The sequence below is a fragment of the Chiloscyllium plagiosum genome, unplaced genomic scaffold (genome assembly GCF_037043375.1).
Source record: "Chiloscyllium plagiosum isolate Xiang-an unplaced genomic scaffold, Cpla_swu_hap1 HiC_scaffold_48, whole genome shotgun sequence".
In the NCBI taxonomy this organism is placed as follows: domain Eukaryota; kingdom Metazoa; phylum Chordata; class Chondrichthyes; order Orectolobiformes; family Hemiscylliidae; genus Chiloscyllium; species Chiloscyllium plagiosum.
The window spans coordinates 201,851-224,664 of record NW_028270186.1 but is presented as its reverse complement, the minus strand read 5'-3'; the positions used below and the strand labels follow the sequence as shown (position 1 = coordinate 224,664).

The 22,814-nt window shown below is 46.0% G+C and overlaps 1 protein-coding gene across 3 annotated transcripts in view; it reads left to right on the top strand.

Annotated features, from left to right (window-relative positions):
* LOC122542995 (ubiquitin-conjugating enzyme E2 D4-like) overlaps window positions 1–22,814 on the top strand; it is a 39,614-nt gene that overhangs the window by 6,702 nt on the left and 10,098 nt on the right. The window contains exons 1-2 of one of the 3 annotated variants that reach the window (XM_043681140.2): window positions 4,593–4,675; window positions 18,193–18,256. In XM_043681140.2, the coding sequence (XP_043537075.1) occupies window positions 4,652–4,675; window positions 18,193–18,256 (88 nt within the window). In that variant the 5' untranslated portion in view covers window positions 4,593–4,651. Of the gene's footprint in view, window positions 1–4,592; window positions 4,676–11,735; window positions 11,757–18,192; window positions 18,257–22,814 lie in introns of those variants that run through there. The other 2 variants (XM_043681142.2, XM_043681141.2) reach the window with 2 other exon arrangements.

The following is a 22,814-nucleotide window of genomic DNA, read 5'->3' as shown; positions in this document are numbered from 1 at the left end:
CGTCGTCTCCTCCCCCCCCCTTCCCCCCCCGTCGTCTCCTCCCCCCCCTTCCCCCCCGTCGTCTCCTCCGCCCCCTTCCCCCCCGTCGTCTCCTCCGCCCCCTTCCCCCCAGTCGTCTCCTCCGCCCCCTTCCCCCCCCGTCGTCTCCTCCCCCCCTTCCCCCCCGTCGTCTCCTCCCCCCCTTCCCCCCCGTCGTCTCCTCCCCTTCCCCCCCCGTCGTCTCCTCCCCCTTCCCCCCCCGTCGTCTCCTCCCCCTTCCCCCCCCCCGTCGTCTCCTCCCCCTTCCCCCCCCCGTCGTCTCCTCCCCCTTCCCCCCCCCGTCGTCTCCTCCCCCTTCCCCCCCCCCCGTCGTCTCCTCCCCCTTCCCCCCCCCGTCGTCTCCTCCCCCCCTTCCCCGCCGTCGTCTCCTCCCCCCCTTCCCCCCCGTCGTCTCCTCCCCCCCTTCCCCCCCGTCGTCTCCTCCCCCCTTCCCCCCCGTCGTCTCCTCCCCCTTCCCCCCCGTCGTCTCCTCCCCCCTTCCCCCCCGTCGTCTCCTCCCCCCTTCCCCCCCGTCGTCTCCTCCCCCCTTCCCCCCCGTCGTCTCCTCCCCCCTTCCCCCCCGTCGTCTCCTCCCCCCTTCCCCCCCGTCGTCTCCTCCCCCCTTCCCCCCCGTCGTCTCCTCCCCCCTTCCCCCCCGTCGTCTCCTCCCCCTTCCCCCCGTCGTCTCCTCCCCCTTCCCCCCCTCGTCTCCTCCCCCTTCCCCCCCTCGTCTCCTCCCCCTTCCCCCCCCGTCGTCTCCTCCCCCTTCCCCCCCCGTCGTCTCCTCCCCCTTCCCCCCCCGTCGTCTCCTCCCCCTTCCCCCCCCGTCGTCTCCTCCCCCTTCCCCCCCCGTCGTCTCCTCCCCCTTCCCCCCCCGTCGTCTCCTCCCCCTTCCCCCCCCGTCGTCTCCTCCCCCTTCCCCCCCCGTCGTCTCCTCCCCCTTCCCCCCCCGTCGTCTCCTCCCCCTTCCCCCCCCGTCGTCTCCTCCCCCTTCCCCCCCCGTCGTCTCCTCCCCCTTCCCCCCCCGTCGTCTCCTCCCCCTTCCCCCCCCGTCGTCTCCTCCCCCTTCCCCCCCCGTCGTCTCCTCCCCCTTCCCCCCCCGTCGTCTCCTCCCCCTTCCCCCCCCGTCGTCTCCTCCCCCTTCCCCCCCGTCGTCTCCTCCCCCTTCCCCCCCCGTCGTCTCCTCCCCCTTCCCCCCCCGTCGTCTCCTCCCCCTTCCCCCCCGTCGTCTCCTCCCCCTTCCCCCCCCGTCGTCTCCTCCCCCTTCCCCCCCCGTCGTCTCCTCCCCCTTCCCCCCCGTCGTCTCCCCCCCCCCCGTTTCCCCCCCCCCCCCCAGTTTCTCCCCCCCCCCCCCCCAGTCCCCCCCCCCCAGTTCCCCCCCCCCCCAGTTCCCCCCCCCCCCCCGTTCCCCCGTCTCCCCCCCCCCCCCCAGTTTCCCCCCCCCCGTCGTCTCCCCCCCCCCCGTCGTCTCCCCCCCCCCCCCGTCGTCTCCCCCCCCCCCCCCGTCGTCTCCCCCCCCCCCGTCGTCTCCCCCCCCCCGTCGTCTCCCCCCCCCCCCGTCGTCTCCCCCCCCCCCGTCGTCTCCCCCCCCCGTCGTCTCCCCCCCCCCGTCGTCTCCCCCCCCCCCGTCGTCTCCCCCCCCCCGTCGTCTCCCCCCCCCCGTCGTCTCCCCCCCTGTCGTCTCCCCCCCCCCCGTTTCCTCCCCCCCCCCCCGTTTCCTCCCCCCCCCGTTTCCTCCCCCCCCCCCCCCCCCCCAAGCCACCTTGTAGAGGGGAGTTATGTTAAATACTTTAACGCAGATTCACAATTGCTCATTATTGGAGGGGGGTTTGCTTGAATTATTATATGCTATGTAAAAAGAAAAAAGAGAGACAGAGATTGAGCTTTGGGGAGTGAACCAAAACTCTCTCAATTGATAACGGGGAGAAGATTTTGACAATAATGAAAACATTATAAGGATTAATGCCCAGATTGAGAAAGGCGCAAATAAGGTAAATATCATGAACAGTATAACAAGAAATATAATTGAGTAAATGTGAGTTGAACAAGAGAAGATAAAAGGTAGATAAATCCAGTGGAAACACTTCACAGTAATCAGTAGATTTTCTGAGCGTACTTGCAAATAGAGAAAAACATTACTGAAAAACGCAACAAATAATGATGTGTCATGTTTGAATAAAGAAACACACTGAAACTGAAACATAAGACATGCCCCAAAATCATGGACCATTTACAAGGAATCCTGAAGAAGGGCTTGTGCCCGAAATGTCGATTCTCCTGCTCCTTGGATGCTGCCTGACCTGCTGTGCTTTTCCAGCAACACTTTTTTCAGCTCTGATCTCCAGCATCTGCAGTCCTCACTTTCTGCAAGAGTGGAATGTGGATTAAGACACCAATGGAATACAGAAAAGTGAGATAATTGATAAATCAAATTAAGGCAGAAAGCAGAGTCACGGTGATAAATTTGCTTGAAAAAAAGTTAAGGAAGGCACTACAGGTGCTGTGAAAAGTAAAAATAGCAACTAGGAATTGTATCAGACACTGGCAGACTGGTCATATTCTTCTTGTGTCTAGCAAAGGAGCTATCCTGCATGGACGTGTGGACCAGTTAACATGGAGGTGCTGAGAAAGGTCTCAATCTTCAGAACAAAAGCATCAAGAAATAGAAAATGCAGTAGTCAGAATCAATTTCAAAGGAATGATTTTTGTTTCACAAACCAATCAAATTGTGTGATGCAGAAACAGAACTGTGGGAATACTGTGGATAATTACCCTCAATAGAGAACGGGCTGAATTGTTTTTGTGTTGCAAGGAGAAGGCTGGGTTGTGGCCTATTGGAGGTCATTAAAGTGGTGAAAGGTTTTGATAAATCAAACAGAAGTGAAGGTGGAGGCAGTCCGAACAGGTTTGGGAAATGAACCTGGACATGGGCTAGTGCAGGGTGAATGATTGTTCTGCGGGCACAATTCTAAATCTAGTGAAGGAGTAAACGTTGTGTACGTGCACAGATTACTGATGGTGGTGGAGGACAAATGAACAGAGCAGTTAATAAAGCACATAGCATTCTTGGCTTTAATGGGGCTGTAAAGGACAAGAAAAAGGTGGTCATGTGGAACTTCTACAAGATACGTGTTTGTTGAAGTTTTATGTACATTTATGGGTGCCACGTAATAGGACAAGTTGGGAATGTTTTGAACAAAGTGCAAAAGGGATAGGTGAGAATGGATCCAGAAATGAGAAACCTCAGGAAGAAGTTGGGACTGTTCTCCTTGGAGAGAATGTGGCTGAGAGAAACCATGGATGGATGAGATAAAGCTGTTCTTGCTTCTAAAAGAAAAAAGAAAATAGATTTGAAATATCCAAACTTTCTCACCCTAACTATTTACTGTGTATGGAATGTATGGCCTGGAAATATGGTGGGAGAAGGTTCAAATGAGGCATTCACAAGTGCATTGGAAAGTGAACTTGGCAGAAATGGTGAAAATGCAGTGGACTGAACCACATTTAACCATATCCCCAAACCAATCGCAAGTACGACGTCTTTTTGAACAAGAACAGTGGTGAAACTTGAAAGGGTTCAGAAAAGACTTACAAGGATGTTGCTAGCACTGGGGGTTTGAGTTGTAGGGAGAGGCTGAATAGGCTGTGGGGTGACGTTACAGTGGTTTATAAGTACAACCACCTGATGAAGGAGTTGTGCTCCGAAAGCTAGTGTGCTTCCAATTAAACCTGTTGGACTATAACCTAGTCTTGTGTGATTTTTAACTTTGTACACCCCACTCCAACAGTGGCGTCTCCAAATTATAAAATCATTGGTAGGGTAAATAGACAAGATCTTTTTCCTAGGTTGGGGTTTTCGGGATGAGAGGGGAAGGATTTTAAAGGGCAGCTTTTTCACTCTGAGGGTAGTGTGTGTGTGTGTGTGGAATGAGCAATCAGAGGAAGTGGTGGAAGATGGTATATACTTATCCAGATGACTTTTAAATGTTATAGGAAGAGGTAGGGTTCCAGCATCTGCAGTCTTCACTTTTGCTGGTAAATCGATCGAGATTAGAATACCTGATTAGCATGGACAAGTTGGATCTAAGGGTATATTTCCATGCTGTATATCTCTATGACTCAACTTGAGGTTGCGTGGAGGTGCAGAGAGGACCAATAACTGGGAGTGAGAGTTCATTCCTGATGAAGAGCTCCGACCCGAAACGTCGATTCTCCTGCACCTCGGATGCTGCCAGATGTGCTGTGCTTTTCCAGCACCACACTCTCAACTCTGATCTCCAGCATCTGCAATCCTTACTTTCTCAGAGTTTGAATCGCGAATTCCGGCTCAAGGCTAATTCTGGGAATTTGTAGAAGCCTGGACCGGAGGATCTGGGGAGACTTTGGAGCTGCGCGCTGGGGTCATGAAGGGAATCGGGATATCCGCTCAAGAGCACGGTAGGGGCGAGGCACGGAGCTCCGCGCTGGGGATACAACGTGCTCCTCCGCACTGGGACCGCTGGCTGGTTATTGGCGCCTGCGCGGCCGGTGGCCGGGCCCGGCATTGAGGTCTCAGCGCATGCGCACTGACCGCCCAGGGCCTCCGTGAGCCAGTCGGAGCGGATTGAACGGCGAGGCTCGGGCCCGCAGCGGGATGGCGCTCAGGCGGATCCAGAAGGTGAGCAAGGCCGGGGGCCGGCTCCAAGCAGCGAGACAGAGAGAGGGGCCTTGGGTACCGGTTGTCATTGAGCACAAAGCGAGAGGACCAATCCAACAAGAGGTTCCCGGTCTGTGCCTCTGGCTCTGGCAGACGGGCCTCGTCCTACAGCGGCCGGGACAGCACGGAGATGAGGGCAGAGCCTTCCCAGGATTGAGCTCACAGCGGCCCAGAATCCTCGCCTCATACCACCACATCCTTCCTCCTCCGCCCTGCAGCCACTCCTCTCCCTCCTACCCCTCTTCCCCCTTCCATTTACCTTCCTAACTACTAACACAATCTGCAGGTTTACCTTCAGAAGATCCTGGACAAAAACTCTCAAGTCTGTTTGCACCTCAAAATTATGAATTTTATCTCTATTTAGAAAACAGTCCACACTTTTATTCTTACCAAAGTGAACGACCTCTCACTTTTGCCTCCATCTGGCACTTCTTTGCCACTCTCCTAACTTGTCCAACTCCTTCTGCAGCCTCCCCGCCTCCTCAATGCTACCTGTCCCTTTATCTTTCTTTGTATCTTATGCAAAGTTAGCCAGAATGCACTTGGTTCCTTCATTAATGTATAAAGTGAAAAGTTGTAGTCCCAACACTGAGCCTTGCGAAACACACTGGTCACCGACTGCCATCCTGAGAAGGACCCTTGTATCGCCACTCTGCTTTCTGCCAGACAGCCAAGCTTCTATCCATGCTAGCACCTTGCCTCTGACACCGTGGGCTCTTATCTTACTCAGTAGCCTCTTGTGCGGGACCTCTTCAAAGGCTACTTGAAACCCAGGTAGATAACATCCGTTGGCACTCCTCGTTACTTCCTCAAAGAATTCTAACAGATCTGTCAGGCATGACCTCCCCTTGATGAATCTATGCTTACTTTGCCCTATTTTACCATACACTTCAAGTATTCAGAAATCTCATCCTTCACGTTGGAGTCCAGAATCTTATCCAGAGGCAGAGGTTAGGCTAATTGGTCTGTAATTTTCCATTATTTGTCTTAGTCCTCTTTTTAAACAGGGTTATCACATTAGCAATTTTTCAGTCCTCTGGAACTCCTCCCTGATTCTAGCGATTCTTGAAAGGTCACCATTAACTCCTCCATTATCTTTTTATCCACCTTCAGGCCATTCAGTTTTACGAGAACCTTCTCCTTGCTGATGGCAACTGTATTCAGCTCTGCCTACTAACTGTCTTGAATTTTTGGGATATAACTTGTGTCTTCCACCATGAAGACTGACAGCAAGTAATTATTCATTTCTTTGTTTCCCACTACTATCTCTCCAGTATCATTTTCCAGCAATCCAATATTCTCTTTTGCCGTTACAGTCTTCCTTCATATTACTGGCTAACTTACCTTCATATTTAATGCCCCTCATCATTTCGTTTTTTGTAGCCCTTTGTTGGTCTTTATAAGCTTCCCAATCCTCTGGTTTCCCACTGCTCTTCATTACCACATTATAAGTATTCTCTTTTGCTTTTTATGCTGTCCCTGACCACAACCCCCCATCCCCGATCAAGAAGGGAAGAATAGGGTTGAGGGAGCTGGGTCTTTGGAACAAGATGAGACTGATGCAGAGACACAATGCGAGTTCAGACTGTAGGGCATGGGAGTGCTTTGCAGGAAGTTTGGTTCAGCGAGTTAGGGGGAGGGAGGGAGTGACAGAGGCAGCTGATCATGTTGACAACAAAGTTTATGGACTCCTTGCACTTGTCGTTTGCAGTGAGGATGGAGGAGACAATGGCAAGGGGTTTAAGGAAGGAACATCTTTATACTCCTGCATGAGTTAGAAGTTTGAGTAAACCAGAATGGAGCTGAGAGTCCAAGCAAATGTCGTAGTGACAGGCAAAACCAAGTGAAGTTAGAAGGCTACGTCTTAGATCAAAGGAGGTGTAAGTGTCAAGAGGATGTCGAGCTTCACATCTTCGATGTCTCCTTCTTTCTTCTCTCCCCTCTTCCAATCTTTATATTTATGAATGTATGCAAGGTGAGAGGAAGGGATCTACTTGACCCAGTAAGCATCTGCCACACAAATATGTCATAACAGCAGAGATCTGAGCAGGACTGGTAACATCTGTGGGAAGAAAGCAGAGGGTAACATTGTGATCCCAGGTGACTCTTCATCAGAATTGACAATGTTTTTCACTCTCTTGAATTTGACATTATCTTGAGTTTGTGATATGTGCATACAGTTCAAATCTGCAGCTTGTATTTGTGCCATGTAACTTAATATGCAGCTGATCATGTAAATTGATAAGGCACATGCTTGCCTGGCAGGAAAGAAATCAGTTGGTTTTTCTACAGAAAGCCTTGGTATTCTTTCTGTTCCATAAATTACAGAGTCATACAGAATAGAAACAGACCCTTCAGTCCAACTCATCTGCGCCGATTAGTCATTCCCAATCTGATCTCATCCCGTTTGCCAGTATTTAGCCTCTGAGCCTTTTCTATTTGTATACTTATCCAGATACCTTTTAAATATTTAATTGTATCCACCTATTCTGACAGCTCATTCCATACATGCACTGCCCTGTGCATGAAAAAAGTTAACCCTTAGGTCCTTTTAAAATCTTTCCCCTTCCACCTTAAATCTTATGCCCTTTAGTTTTGGACTCCCCCACTCGCAGGAAAGGACCTATGCTGTTCACCCTATCCATGCCTGTCATGATTTTGTAAACCTCTATAAGGTCACTCCTAAGTTGCCAACGCTCCAGAGGAAAAAAGCTCCAGCCTATTCAGCCTCTGCCTGTAACTCAAACCCTCTCGTTCCAGCATTATCCTTTCTGCACCCTCTCAAGTTTAACAACATCCTTCCTTTAAAAGAGTGACCGGAATTGTATGGAGTTTTCCTAGAAGTGGCCACACTAATGTTCTGTAACCTGCAACATGACATCCCAATTGCTGTAGTCAACGTTCTGATCAATGAAAGCAAGCATCCAGGTGCTTTTTTCACCACCTTGTCCAGCTACGACTTCATTTTCAAGGTCTTTGATCTGATGGTGTCCATTTCCCACTGGGCTCTCCAGGACAAAAATAAAACCATAAAGTGCTGTAGAAAATCAATGGGTCTGGCAGCATCTGTGGACAAATACAGCTATGTCCAGTGTGGCTCTTCTTTAGAACTGGAGCAGAGATGAGCCCAGCCAGAGGTTATCTTGTCTCACCACAGCCCAAACTTAGTATTCAACAATTATGAACAGTGATTTTAGATTTTGGGCTATACAATTAAATTTAACAGCCACGAGAGTGTCAGTGTGGATTTGGGATTGGCTAAGGAATCGAAGGAAAGAGGAGTGGTTCAGTGGTTTTTGACAACTGTTCCTTGGGAGTTGAATCAAAGATCTTTGCTTTTTCATTGGTTTCCTGGGCTTGCACATGTAGGCATAATTTGACATATTTTGACATTTTACAGACTTTACAAAATTGGTCCTGTGTTAAATAATTAGAATGTCAGTTACTTATTTCAGAAGGCAATGGACTGGTAACGTGAGCAGAAATATGACCGGTCGAGTTTAGCTTGTAAACTTACTCATAACTTAGTTTGGGAGAAAAGGCAAGTACTGAAAGATGTTGGCATATGATACACAACTCTTGAAAGTTAAGTATATGTGATTTTTGCCTCAGATGGTGGTGTGTCTTAGTCCAGAGCAGCATGCTGAAGGAAGTTGTCAAGGCCTTAGAGACATACAGTCATGCAGCACAGAAACAGTACTCCAAATGTAGCCTTATCAGTGTCTTGTACGTTATAATATGATATCCCAACTCCTGTACTCGATGCCCTGATCGATGAAGGTAAGCATGCTAAATGCCTTGTTCACCATCTTGTGTTTCTGTGACACCAATTTTGAGGAATTATATACCTGCACCTCTGGGTCTCTCAATTTGACAAAACTCCTCAGGGCGCTACCATTAACTGGAAGTCCTGCCCTGGTTTGTCTTAGCAAAATGCAACACCTTGCATTCCATCTGCTATCCCTTGGCTCACTAACCCAGTTGATCAAGATCCTGTTGCACTCTTAGATAATCTTCTTCACTGTCAGCTATACCACTAATTTTGGTATCATCCACAAACTTACAGATTGTGCCTCCTGTTTTCTCATCCAAATCATTCATATAAATGATGAACAACAGTAGACCTAGCACTGAGCCTTGCAACACAGCACTGGTCACAGACCTACTGTTTGAACAACAGCTCTGTACTCTTTTAAGCAAAGGATAGAAACAAAAAAGTAAAGATACCCCCTGACACCGTCCCCATCAGACACTCCTGGGTGGGGACAGCACCGTTAAAATACCAAGTCAAATTTCCTGTACCCTATCTAATGTGAAAGAAAGGTTTCTTCAACTCTTAAACACAAAAATCAAAAAATCAGAGACAGTGTGAGGAAGCTTTACTGCATTAATTGTAATCTGGAATGCAGTGGCAGTCGGGGCCATGGATGCAGATTGAATAATTACTTCCAAATACGTGAAAGGAAAGAATTTACTTCAGTCTGGGTGTGAAGCAAGTGAATGGGTCATTGCATCTTTCAAAGAGGCATCTGTTTTCATTGTTGCTAGCATTGCTGCAAGCAGCAGTAATCACCTTGTCTTGATTCCCATTTAGAATGTGGTGTAGCCTTGAGCCATTGCACTCAGAACTAGGGTGGAGGAATTTACACACCTGTCAGGGAGGAAGTTCCAAAAGTTGGATTAGTTAACAACCCAGAGTTGGCAATTGATTTTTTTCAAAACAAGATAGCGTGGATGGACTGAAATGTGTAGTTGATGTCCAGTGCCCTTGTTCTTTGAGATAAGAGACGTTGTGGTTTGGAAGATGCAATTGAAAGAGCCACAGCGAATTACTGCAATGCACCTTAGAGTTTGCACTACTGTGAGCTGGTGCTCCTCGGACCACTTGGGCACTTTTATGACATGAATCTTACTCGCTACCCTTGAACTCAAAGCTAAAGGTTGGCCAAGTCTTGCTGCTTTGACACTGACTGCTAGTTCTTTCGAAGGAATTGTGAATCATCGGCAAACATCCCTGTTTTTTGACCTCCTAATGGAGAGAAGATCTTTATTGCAACTTGACATGGTTAGGCCTTTGACACTGTTCTGAGGAATCACAACCTAAGAGTGGTGTCAATGGCCTAACCATATTAATTTTTTGCAGTGCTGTCCTGAGATTAAAACGCCCCACCAAACCATCTATCTGAAAACTAGATGTGACCCATTTGCACTGTCAGTGGCACTGTCCATCACTTTGCTGATGCTTGAAAGTAGACTGATGGGGTGGTAATTTGATTTGTTCTGCTTTTTGTTGGCATGACATGCTTTTTTCATTTTCCATGCAGATAGGTATCAGTGACGATAATGAGCAGCTGTTCATTGAGGATCATGTCTCAGCATCTATTGTATCCAGTGCACTCAACTGTTTTTTGTTATTACCTGGGATAAAACAAATTGGCAGTGAACTGAGTTCTGCAACACTGAGAATATCAGAAGGCTGCCATGACAAGATAATTCATTTGGCACCTCTGGCTGAAAACGCTTTAGCTTCGTCTTGTGCCCTTGGCTACCAAACTCCTATCATGAGAATGTTCAAGCAAGCTCTTTGAGACGATAGGAAATAAGAACATGATTGAATGGACAGCCCCTTCACCCTGTTTTGTTGTTCAATGGGATCATGGCTGATCCAGCACTCCTCATGTCCACTTTCGTGCATTTTACCCACAACCCTTGATTCACTTACTTGTTAAGTATCTATGTATCTCAACCTTAATTATACACAAGGACTCTGCCCCCACATTTCTCTGTGGCAAAGATTTCCAAATAGAGACAATGCTGTGAGAGAAGAAATTCCTCCTCATCGCAGACTTAATTAGCACCCGTAAATTGAGACTATATCCTCTGCTCCTAGACATGTCCATGAAGGGAAATATTCTGTCACCATTTACCCTGTCAAGCCCCTTTCAGAATCCAATATGCTTCAATGAGATATCCTCTCATTCTTTTAAACTCCAGTCAGTAGAGTCCCTTTTCATGCCTTTTCTCAGAGACAGTCCCTCCATACCGGCGTCAACTTTCTCTGAACAGCCTCCAGTGAAATGATATCTTTCCTTAGATAAAGGGACCAAAACTGCTCTCAGTACTCCAGATGTGGTTTCACCAGCACCTTGTACAGTTGCAGTAAGACCTCTATTTGTTCTACTCCAATGCCGATGGGCTAACATTCCATTAGCCTGCCTGCTGCGCTGGTGTCCAGCATGTGTTTGTGCACACATCACATCAAGTCCTTTTTTTGTTGCAGCTATTTGCAGCTTTTCCCTCTCTTTTTGTTCTCCTTTCCAAAATGAACAATTTCACTTTTTCTCATGACTTTCCCTATTTAGTTAATTTATCAGTATCTGTCAAAACTGTTTGCATCCCTCGTGCAACCTGCCTTTCCACCTTTGTGTTGTCTGCAAATTTGGCTGCAGTACATTTGCTTCCTTCCTTCGTCATTAATATACATTGTAAACAGTTGTTGTCGCAGCACCAGTACCTGTGGAATCCCACAGATCACCAACTTGAAAAAGAAAACCTTTAGTCCCACTCACCGTTTCCTGCCCATGAGCTAATACTGTCCATCTATGCCAATATACCATTGACAACATCATGGGCTTTTAACTTATGACTGAGTCTTTCGTGAGATATCTTGGCAAATGCATCTGGAATTCTAAACAGAACACATCTGGTTCTCCTCTGTCTCCTCTGGTTGAAACTTCCTCAAAACTTCAATAAGCTGATCAGACACAGTTTCTCTTTCATGAAACCATGTTGACTCTGCTTGATCAGAATATAATTTTTGAAATGTCCCACTGTTACTTCCACAATTGATTCTAATACTTGACCGGCTAATTGACCAATAGTCACCCACGTTTTGTCTCTCTTCCTTTTTGAATGGGGGCGGGGTCACTGTCAGTTTTTAAAAATCTTTGTGTTTTTGTAGAATCCAAGGAGTTTTTTAGAAACTTGAAACTAATGGATCCACTATCTCCGTACCTACCTCTTTGAGGATCCTAGGATGCAGGTGACTGCTCTGCCTTTAGCCTCGTTAGTTTATCTAATACTACTACTGCTACTCCAGTGATGATGATGCTACTCAATTCCTCCATCACATTCTTTGGTATGAATGAGATGTCCAAAGTATCTTCTTAGTATCTTGCTAGTTTGGATTCATTGGGCTGTTCACCGAGCTGTTAGGTTTGTTGGCACACGTTTTGTCTCCTATATCTGCTTCGTCAATAGTTGCTCTGTTGCCTCCTGTGAAACACTGCTGTACTGTTGTGTTTTGCATTTATGTGGTTCAGTTTGAGCTGTTTGTGATTGGTGCCACTTCCAGTTTTCCATTGCAGCTGTTTATATATCGGGTCCCAGTTTGTTGATGGAGTCGGAGGAGAAATACCATGCTTCCAGGAATTCCCTTTCTATTCTTTGCTTAGCCAGTCCTAGTAGCCTTGTCCCAGTCAAACTCATGATTCTTGTTGTCTGTATGGATACCAGGGTGAGTTGGTTGTGTCGCTTGGTTGCTAATTGGTGTTCATGATGCAGGTCACTCGCTGTCTGCCTGTTTGTCCTACGTAGTGCTTTGTGCAGTCACTGCATCAGATTTTGTCCTGCACATAATAGGTATCAAATCCTTTATTCTGGCGACCCACTGTCTGAGTTAGGCTCTTGGTTTGTGTGCTGTCAAGAACCCTAGTGGTCAGAGCAGTCGAGTTGTCAGTTCCTTTGACTGATGATGTCACCTTGAAAGGGGTCGAAGCATCTCAACAAACCTGCTAGCTCGGCGCGTAGACCAACAACGAATCCAACTAGCTCCCGCACTACAGATCTTCACAAAGTATTTAAATCTTGCCAGTTTGCCCTCATTTATGGAACAGGAGAATCGACATGAGTTTCGGGCATGAGCCCTCCTTCAGGAATCATGCCCGAAACGTCGAGTCTCCTCCTTGGATGCTGCCTGACCTGCTGTGCTTTTCCAGCAACACATTTTCAGCCTGATCTCCAGCATCTGCAGTCCTCACTTTCTCCTAGTTTGCCTTCATTATTTATTTTCTCTGTCTTGGTTATCTTTTTATTCCTCTGCTGGATTCTGAATTTATCCTAGCCTTTGGGGCAGTCACTGCATTTTCCTTTTGTATTTGCTTTTTCTTTTTCTTTCAACTTATTACTTGACTCCCTTGATTGGCTCTAGTTGGTTTATCCCTGTCTCAGAATCTTTCCTTGTTATGAATTTTAGCTGAGAGTAATGAATTACCTCTTTAAATGTCTGCTACCACTTGCTTACTGTCATTCCTGCACATCTGTCTGCCCAGTTCATTCGAGCCAACTCTGTTCTCATTTCATTGTAATTCCTGTTATTTAAGTTAAATACAGTTGTTTCTGATCCAAGGTTCTCACTGTCGATCCAGATATTGAATTCTATCACGTTATGATCACCATTTCCCAGGGTATCTTTTACTTCCTTCAGTTCATTTGTGGGATATGGTTGTTGCAGGCTGTCCAGTGCTTATTGCCTGTAGGTAGTTGCTCTTGAGAAGGTGGTGGTGAACTGCCTTCTTGAACTACTAGATAACGCGTATTGTAGGTTGACCCACAATGGCCTTAGGAAGGGAATTCCAGGATTTTGACCCAATAACTGTGAAGGAACAATGATATATTTCCAAGTCAGGATGGTGAGTGGCTTGGAGGACACCTTGCAGGTGTTGGTGTTCTCATCTATCTGCTGTCCTTGTCCTTCGAAATGGAAATGGTCATGGGCTTCAAAGATGCTTTTTAAGGAACTTCGGTGAATTTCTGCAGTGCAAAGATAATAAATAGTGCTGCTACCAAGTGTCATTGGTGAAGGGAGTAAATGCTTGTGGATGTGGTGTCATTCAAGCCAGCTGCTTTGTTCTGGGTGGTGTCAAGCTTATCGAAGTTGCACCAATTCAGGCAATTGGGAAGTATTCCATCACACTCCTCACTTATTCCTTGCAGGTAACAGACAGGCTTTGGAAAGTCAGCAGGTGAATTGCTTGCTATAGTCTTCCTAACCTCTGACCTGCTCTTGGAGTCTTGTAAGTGCAGATGAGTTTCTGGTCAGTGGTAAGCCCCCAGGGTGTTGATAGTGAGGGATTCAGTGATTGCAATATCATTAAATGTCAAAAGATGCTTAGATTGTTTTTAAATGGAGATGATCATTGCTTGGCATTTGTGTGGTGCGAGTGTTACTTGCCAGTTGTCAGCCCATTGTCCTGATCTTGTTGCATTTCAACTTAGACTGCTTCAGTATTTGAGAAGTAGTGAATGGTGCTAAACACTGTACAATTATTCTGGATCAATGGTGCTGGAAGAGCACAGCAATTCAGGCAGCATCTGACGAGCAGCAAAATCGACGTTTCGGGCGAAAGCCCTTTATTCCTGATGAAGGGCTTTTGCCCGAAACATCGATTTTGCTGCTTGTCGGATGCTGCCTGAACTGCTGTGCTCTTCCAGCACCACTGATCCAGAATCTGGTTTCCAGCATCTGCAGTCATTGTTTTTACCACTGTACAATTATTGGCGAGTGTCCCACTTCTGACCTTATGAAGGTCATTTATGAAGCAGTTCAAGAAAGTTGAGCATAGGAAATTACCCTGAAGAATCTCTGCAGAGATGTCTAGAGCTGAGGTGACTGATCTCCAACAACATAACTACCAGGTACATGTCAGGTATGACAGCAACCACAGGCATGTTTTCCCCTTGATCTCAGTTGATTTCAGTTTTGCTCGGTCTCCTTGATGTCACGGTCAGTTGAATGCAGCATTGATATCAAGGGCTGTCACTCTTACCTTACCTCTGGTATTCAGCATTTTTGTCCAAGTTTAATGAGGTCAGGAGCTGAGTCGACCTGGTGGAGCCCAACTTGAGCAATTGTGAGCAGGTTATTGCTGAGTAAGTGCTGCTTGATAGCACTGTTGATGACACCTTCTGTTACTTTACTAATAATGGAGAGTAGACTGTTGGGGTAATATTTGGCTGGGTTGAATTTATCTTGCTTTTTATGTACAGACATATTAGATTAGATTCCCTACAGTGTGGAAACAGGCCCTTCGGCCCAACAAGTCCACACCGACCCTCCAAAGAGTAACCCACCCAGACCCATTTCCCTCTGACTAATGCACCTAACACTATGGTCTGGGCAATTTGTACATTGTCAGGTCGATGCCAATGTTATAACTACTGGAAGAGCTTAGTTAGTGAAGTGGCATGTTCTGGAGCACAATCTTCAGTGGTGTTGAAACGTGTGTTGCTGGAAAAGCACAGCAGGTCAGGCAGCATCCAAGGAACAGGAGAGTCGACTTTTCGGGCAAAAGGCCTTTCCTCCGGAATGGTTCAGGTTGGGGGGGGTGGGGTGTGTGGGGAGTGGATAGGCGATAGGTAGATGCAAGTGGGGGATGATGGTACTAGGTTGGAGGAGAGGGTGGAGCAGATAAGTGGGAAGAAAGATCGACAAGTAGGACAGTGCAAGAGCGTGGTGCCACATTGGAGGGTTGAATCTGGAATGAGATGGGGAGAAGGAAGATAAGACACCTGGTGAAATCAGCTTTGATGCCGTGTGGTCAGCGGGTCCTGAAGTGAAAGATGAGGCATTCTCCCTCCTTTCGTTGGGTGGCTTAGATTTGGCGTTGGAGGAGGCCCCAAGACTTATTGGCTGGAATGTTGTCAGGGCTCATAGTCTTTGCAGTATCCAAAGCTTCAAACCGTTTCTTGATATCATGTGCAGTGAATCAATTTGGCTGAAGACTAATATTTGTAATGCTGGGGACTACAGGAAGCGGCTGAGCTGGATCAGCCAATTCACATATCTGGCTGAAAATTGCTGCAAGTGCTTCAGCCTTATCTTTTGTACTGTTGTGCTGGGATCTCCCATCATTGTGGATGGGTATATGTGTGGGGTCGCCTCTTCCTGAGAGTTGTTAATTGTCCACTATCATGCATGACTGCAGAGCTTAGATCTGATCTGTTGGTTATGAGATCGCTTTATGTTCATCACTTGCTGCTTCTACTGTTTGTCATGCAAGTAGTCCTGTTTTGTATCTTCACCAGGTTGACAACACGTTTTAGGTATGTCTAATGCTGCTCCTGGAATAGTCTGCTGCACTCTCCATTGAACAAGGGTTGATCCCCTGGTTTCATTGTTATGGTTGAGTGGGCGTTTGCCAGGACATGAGGTTGCAAGTTGTGCTGGAGTACACATCTGCAGCTGTTAATGGCGCACAATGCCAAGTGGATGCCCACTATCAAGTTGCTAGACCTATTTGAAGTCTGTCCCATTTTTATTGGTGGTGATGCCACACAGTGTGATGGAGGATATTCTCAATGTGAAGGTAAGATTTCATCTCCATAAGGATTGTGCAGTGGTCACTGTGATCAAAAGTTTCATGGACAGATACATCTGAAGTCGACAGATTGGTGAGACTGAGATCAAGTATATTGTTCCCTCTTGTTGGTGCTCTCACCATCTGCTGCAAACCCTATCTCTCAGCTGTGCCCTTTAGGACTCGACCAGCCCACTCAGGAGTGCTGCTGAGTTGGTGGGCATTGAAATTTTGCAGTCAAATTAAATTTTGCGCTCTTGACACCCTCAGTGCTTCTATGAAGTGTTGTTCAACATGGCGGAGTGCGAATTCATCAGCTAAGGGAACATGGTACATGGTAATTCCTTGCCCGTGTTTAACCTGAAGTCATGAGAGTTATGGAGTCCAGAATGAATGGTGAATCACTTCCTGATTTGTATATCATTGTGCGCCCACCCCCGCTGGGTCTGTGCTGCTGGTGGCACAGAACATATGCAAGGATGGTGATAATGGTGTCTGAGACATTGTCTGCAAAGTATGATTCCATGAGTAGGATTGTTAGGTTGTTGCTTGACTAGTCTGTGAGACAGCTGTCCTAGTTTTTGGCACAAGCCCAAGTTTTAGTCCAGAGGATTTTGCAGGGTTGATAGGGCTGTTTCTGCCATGATCTTTACTGGTGTTGAGGTTGATGTTGGGTAGTCCATTTGTTTTTGTTTCTTTGAGGAGACTTCAAAGTGATAGATAAAACAGTGACTTGCTAGACCATTTTGGAGGGAACTCTTGATCCTTGCTGCAGAGACAGCATTCCCCTGACAATATTATCCCTGATGACAACTGCATTTCTTTCCTCCCAACTCTTCAGTGGCTCTCTGTGCCATGGTGCTGTGGTCAACTTGCGCATCCTCCCTGCAGCCCCTGCTTTTGCCACAAGGGGAGACAGAATGTCAAACCTTTTACTACTGTAGGAGTCTCAGCCCTTGACCTCGTCTATCTCGTGGAAGTCTTTACCTGCCTTGCTCCTAGTCACACCAATCTGTCCCTGACCACTGTTCAAATTTGTGGTGAGTTCATCTAAAGGGTGTGACTGCCTCATGAGACACAGAGTCCAGATGATGTGTCACAATTTTCAAACTTTGGACTCCATCTCTTTAAATCTGAGCCAAAGTTCCTCAAGCAACCACCATTTGCCACAGATGGTCATTGTAAATGAAATGAAGTAAATAAACAGCAATGTGATTCATCAGCTCCCACATCATGAAGGTCCAACACAGCGCCTGACCTTGCACCTTTATTTCATTTACTCGGTTCTTAATTTATTTTTCATTTTCTGCTGGTCGTTTAATTTTTAATCTATGAAGTATTTCTTATATTTATCTTAAATCTGAAAGAAACATATAATTGTTAAATTATCCTTTGTTCCTACCCAATGAACTTAGGTTTTCCTGTGTTGTCCTTCTTTGTTTTGTACTGAGCCCTGATCATAGCCTTCCATTTATCCAAACTATGAACCCAAAAGAAGTGCTCCTCTTCCCTTCCGAATGCACTGAATGTCCATGTTGCTCCGGAATTCCAGAGACTGTGCCTCTCTCCAGATGTGATAGCTCCTTACTGATTGTGTGAATCTATTTGTTGTCGTCTCATCCAGTCATGCCAGCCTTCACTCCTCCTCGAACAATGCTAAGTTCCCTGGCTTGATGGCAGTGATAGAGACTGAGATATGCCACACACTGAAGTTGTATTGTGGTTGAATGTGTTCTGCTTTTGATAGCGCTGAACATCATATCAATGCCCAAATTAAGCATCTGGATTGTTTTCTTATTTTAAATCATTTAGTACTTTATTGTGCCCATGATATTAAGTGTCTACTTTGTTGTGAGGACCCAAACCCAAAATCTGAGTCAAAATAGTTGTCTGTCCTGTGGCACTGTACTCCCTTTGACAGTAGTGATGAGGTCTAACTGATTCATAGACAAAGTCTGTACAAAAAAAAAGTTCCATAACCTGACTATCTTACTGTGAAGCTTGATCTGTTCCCAACTGCTGCATTCAGTGTGAATCCATAATGTTTTGCTGAACTTGTGTGTTGAGAATTGCACCCAAGGAAGCTTTCACTATTTTAAGTTTTTTTTAATTCTTTACCAGGAATACCAGGACTTGGAGCGTGACCCTCCAGCACTGTGTTCAGCAGGTCCAGTAGGAGATGACTGTAAGTGTAACGAGTTACAGAATGTCTTTCTTGTGATGTTCAGCCAAGGGTAAAACTGCCATTTTAAATGATCATTGTCAGAAATATACTTGAAAACTAAAATGATGAGTTACCATTGAGAAGACATGTTTGAAAAACGTGCGCTCTACCTTTATGCTTGTCGGCATACAGTAGCTTTCAGTGAAACGCCAAATGGTGAAAGGTTGTTTTAGGTGGCTGTCTAGTCACTTTAAGGAGGACGACGATGAAGATGAACAGCGAAGTTTGTTGAAACTTGCACTTGAAATTTCCTGAAAATGTTTCATTTTAAGACTCGGTGCTGTGACATTGAGTGACCCAATATTGTTAATTGAAGATGCATGGTTTCATAAAACCAAACATGGACACATAAGTAGAGTCAGCCTGACAAGCAAATCATTTCCAGGCTGCCTTTTTCCTTGATTCAATGCTAAGTCTTTATTTTTGTTTGCACTCTGATGGTTTTCTTTCTCGCTGGCTGTGGGCATTGCATGTCTTTTTCAACAGAACTGCGGGTGTGCAGAGATCTGGGGAAAGGTGGGAGAGTAGCACTAGACAATAGTTAGTATTGACATGATGGGCTAAATGGCTTCTTCCAGCAGTAATAACTTTGCAACTGTGTTGCATACTTTTGTGGTGTTAGTCCATTTCACATTTCTGCTTTTTTCCTCCTCTTGTGTCTTGTAACATCTTGTATTGCATGTGTGTTCAATGTATTTCTCTTCTTTGAAGAGATAAAATGGATAGCTGGAGTGTTTTGGAGTTGAGAGACATGCTGCTATCTACATGTGGGAGTGAAACTTTGAAATTTCTTCTGTCTTTTAATTGATTTGAAATGGAACTAGTGTGAGAAGCTGGAGAGAAAAGATTGCTTGAATGGCAGAAATTTGAATTCTTTTTCAGCAATTAGGTGCATTGGACGTTATTGAATTAGGGGACTTTTTGCAGTTAGAATGCATTTCAGTTAATTTGCAAAATGTGACCAAAATGAGAGAGAGAGAGACTGCAATTTCCCTTCCCACGTGGTTGAAGATGCCCTCCAACGCATTTCATCCACATCCCGCACCTCCGCCCTCAAACCGTAACAAGGACAGAACCCCCCCGGCTCACCTTCCACCCTACCAACCTTCGCATAAACTGCATCATCCGCCGATATTTCCGCCACCTCCAAATAGACTCCACCACCAGGGATATATTTCCCTCCCCACCCCTTTCACCTTTCCGCATTCCACAAAGACTGTTCCCTCCGTGACTACCTGGTCAAGTCAACGCCCCCCCCCAAACAACCCACTCTCCCCTCCTTTCACCTTCCCCTGCCACCGCCGTAATTGCAAAACCTGCGCCCACACCACCCCCCTCACCTCCATCCAAGGCCCTAAAGGAGCCTTCCACATTCATCAAAGTTTTACCTGCACATCCACCAATGTCATTTATTGTATCCGTTGCTCCCGATGCGGGGAGACTGGACGCCTTCCCGCAGAGCGCTTTAGGGAACATCTTTGGGACACCCGCACCAATCAATCACACCACCCTGTGGCCCAACATTTCAACTCTCTCTCTCCCCCCCCGCCTCTGCCGAGGACATGCAGGTCCTGGGCCTCCTCCACCGCCATTCTCTCACCACCCAACGCCTGGAGGAAGAACGCCTCATCTTCCGCCTTGGAACACTTCAACCCCAGGGCATCAATGTGGACTTCACCATTTTCCTCATTTCCCCTCCCTCCACCTTACCCCAGTTCCAACCCTCAAGCTCAGCACTGTCCTCATGACCGGTCCTACCTGCCAATCTTCCTTCCCACTTTTCCGCTTCACCGTTCTCTCTGACCTATCACCTTCATCCCCACCCCCATTTACCTATTGTACTCTTTGCTACCTTCTCCCCAGCTCCCCACCCCCACCCCTCCATTTACCTCTCCACCCTGGAGGCTCCCTGCCTTCTGTCCTGATGAAGGGCTTTTTCCCGAAACGTCAATTTTCCTGCTCCTCAGATGCTGCCTGACTGGCTGTGCTTTTCCACCACCACTCTAATGTAAACTCATTGACAAGTCTGATTTTGCTTGACTAATTAAGCTACATGTGCTTTTTCTTTTAAAATCATCTTAGCTTCCCAGAATGCAAACTAAATTCATAACATTACCAGATCTTGAGCTCCAGGGAACAATCAGACCACAAAGAGTTAACCTTTCCACCAGCTTCCTGACTGTCTGTCTATCTATGTCCCTTGAACCCTTCGGTCAGCGAATGTTATTTAAAGAAGACTGTTCTCTCTCACTCACACACAAACACCTTCCAACTTCCTTACTATGTCAGTTTCAGCCTTTGTGTTTTCCTAGCCTGTAAGGGTAATGAGACATTCACATTCCAGAACAGTTAAGATGAGGGAGCTGAGCTTCATAAATTGAAACCTGCTGTGTGGTATACATGAAAATGTATCAGGATTGTTGTATTATGTGCATATTCCACTCAGCTTATTAAATTACAAGTTATTTTCCTATTGAGTATGCGTTTTGTTAACAGTCTTCAATATAAAGCAGAAATTTAATTATCTGACATCCATCTGTGAAATATGCATGCCTCCAGCCCCCAACGTGAGAAGGAAGTACTGCCACACATTCCATAAGTGAACAAATGTTATCACCTTATTTACACTGACACTGAGAGCAGATGTCCCCAATTCGTATGAACAAATGACCCACACCCACCCGCCCACCATGGTCAAGCACTTTCCCGCATATCCTGTAGGAAATGTGTCACATGTAAGGCTATAAGCTTTCTCATACAGTGCATGTTCAATGCATGAATAAAGCCACATTGGCCAATTGGATCCATGATATCTATCAAAAAGCCAGAATGAATGAATAGAAAGTGATTAAAGCAGCTCATGGAATGCTATCCTTCATTATGAGGGCAACCAAAGTAGGGATGTTATGCTTCAATTATACAAAGCATTGGTGAGACCGTGTGCTATTTTGATTAGAACAAAGGATGTAACTGTGTTGAAAGCTGTTCTCAGGTTTAGTCGATTGACACCTGGAATGAATGGATTTTTTAGGAGGATGCAATGTTCTTCAAAAAGTGGTGGAGTTCGAGTCATTGAATATTTTTAAGGTGGAGGTGGATAGTTTTTTTTTGGGTGGGGAATCCAAGATAGAAGTGAATGTGGAATTTGGAATACGCAGATTTGATCTTATTAATGGTGGAGTAGATTTGAAGGGCTGAGGGGCCTACTTCTAATTCATATGTTTGATATAAACATACATATGTTTGTGTTGATGCTGTGTAGGCAAGGGCTTGCAGCCAGATTAATGTAGATTACACGAGTGCAGCACCATCTGTTGTTTTAATTGAGAGTCCAACATGCGTATTTTCTAGCAATTGACCTTTCCATGAAAACTTGTAGATTGTAAACAAATCGCACTATTAACCTGCACTGTTGTTGGAGGCTAACTTTGTTAGGTCTTTTTGTTTTACTACCCCTCAAAACAAAGGCTTACTGTATAACTTGCTAAACATTGTGCTTTCTAACCAGACAGTAAATGTTTATTTGGGATTTATCTGGGCTTCCCTCTGCCTCATCTTCACTATCCTTTCGTTCTGTACTATACACACTGCGCTTTTTATTCTCCGAATGGTGATAACGCTTCAGCATATTAATGCGATGCAGCCAATTCCTACCACCCCCGAAGATCTGGGGTGTTTGTTTGCTAATTTACTTCAGTAATCTTTTTGACTATCCTGTATGTACTACTGAAGCACATTTTCATGGTTCACCTTGGAAAGGAAGGATTAATAACATCTCTTGAGTCATTTGTAATGTTTGGGTTTTCACAGAGCGTCTACCGAATGTTTGATGGTTGTTTGTGATGTTCTCAGACATCCTTGAGCCATTTTTAGGCTCCGATGAGCCGCTCCTGGAATGTGATGGTCCATCTCCTTCAAACCTAAAATTTTTCTTTGTTTAATTTGAGAAGTCCCCTCACTTCGTAGCCACAAACTAATTGAAAATGGTGAGAACCAAATGGACTCATTTGGTGAATCCCATGTGGCAAAGAAAAGAAATTCCAGTGTTTTGTCCCATCTTGAGAATGTTCATCACAGTATACCCAGATTACCGTTTTGAGGGATTCATGGCACCATGATGATCTGCTGAAGACTCTTATATTTAGTCCATTAGTACCTTCCTGATGTTTTATTGTTGACATGAAATTGAAACCTTGATCTGACTGGACCTTCATCAGTAATCCACATTGAAGAACTGGGTTAACTTTTTTTACCACTATTTAGCAGTAATTGTAGCTGAAGTGAATGGCCTCGGGCAATCGAGTCATCTTATTTTGTAACACAACAGTAGTGTCTCTGCCTCTGTTCAGAAAGTCTGGATTCAAGTCCTCTTGCCCAGACATGTCAAAAGGTGTCTGAATAGGTTGGTTAAAAACATCTACATTGATGACGTGCTTTTATCTGTGATGGAATTCTTACTTGCTCAGCCAATTCGCTTCCTGATTTACATCACTGCTCATTCAATATCGAAGGTTGTACT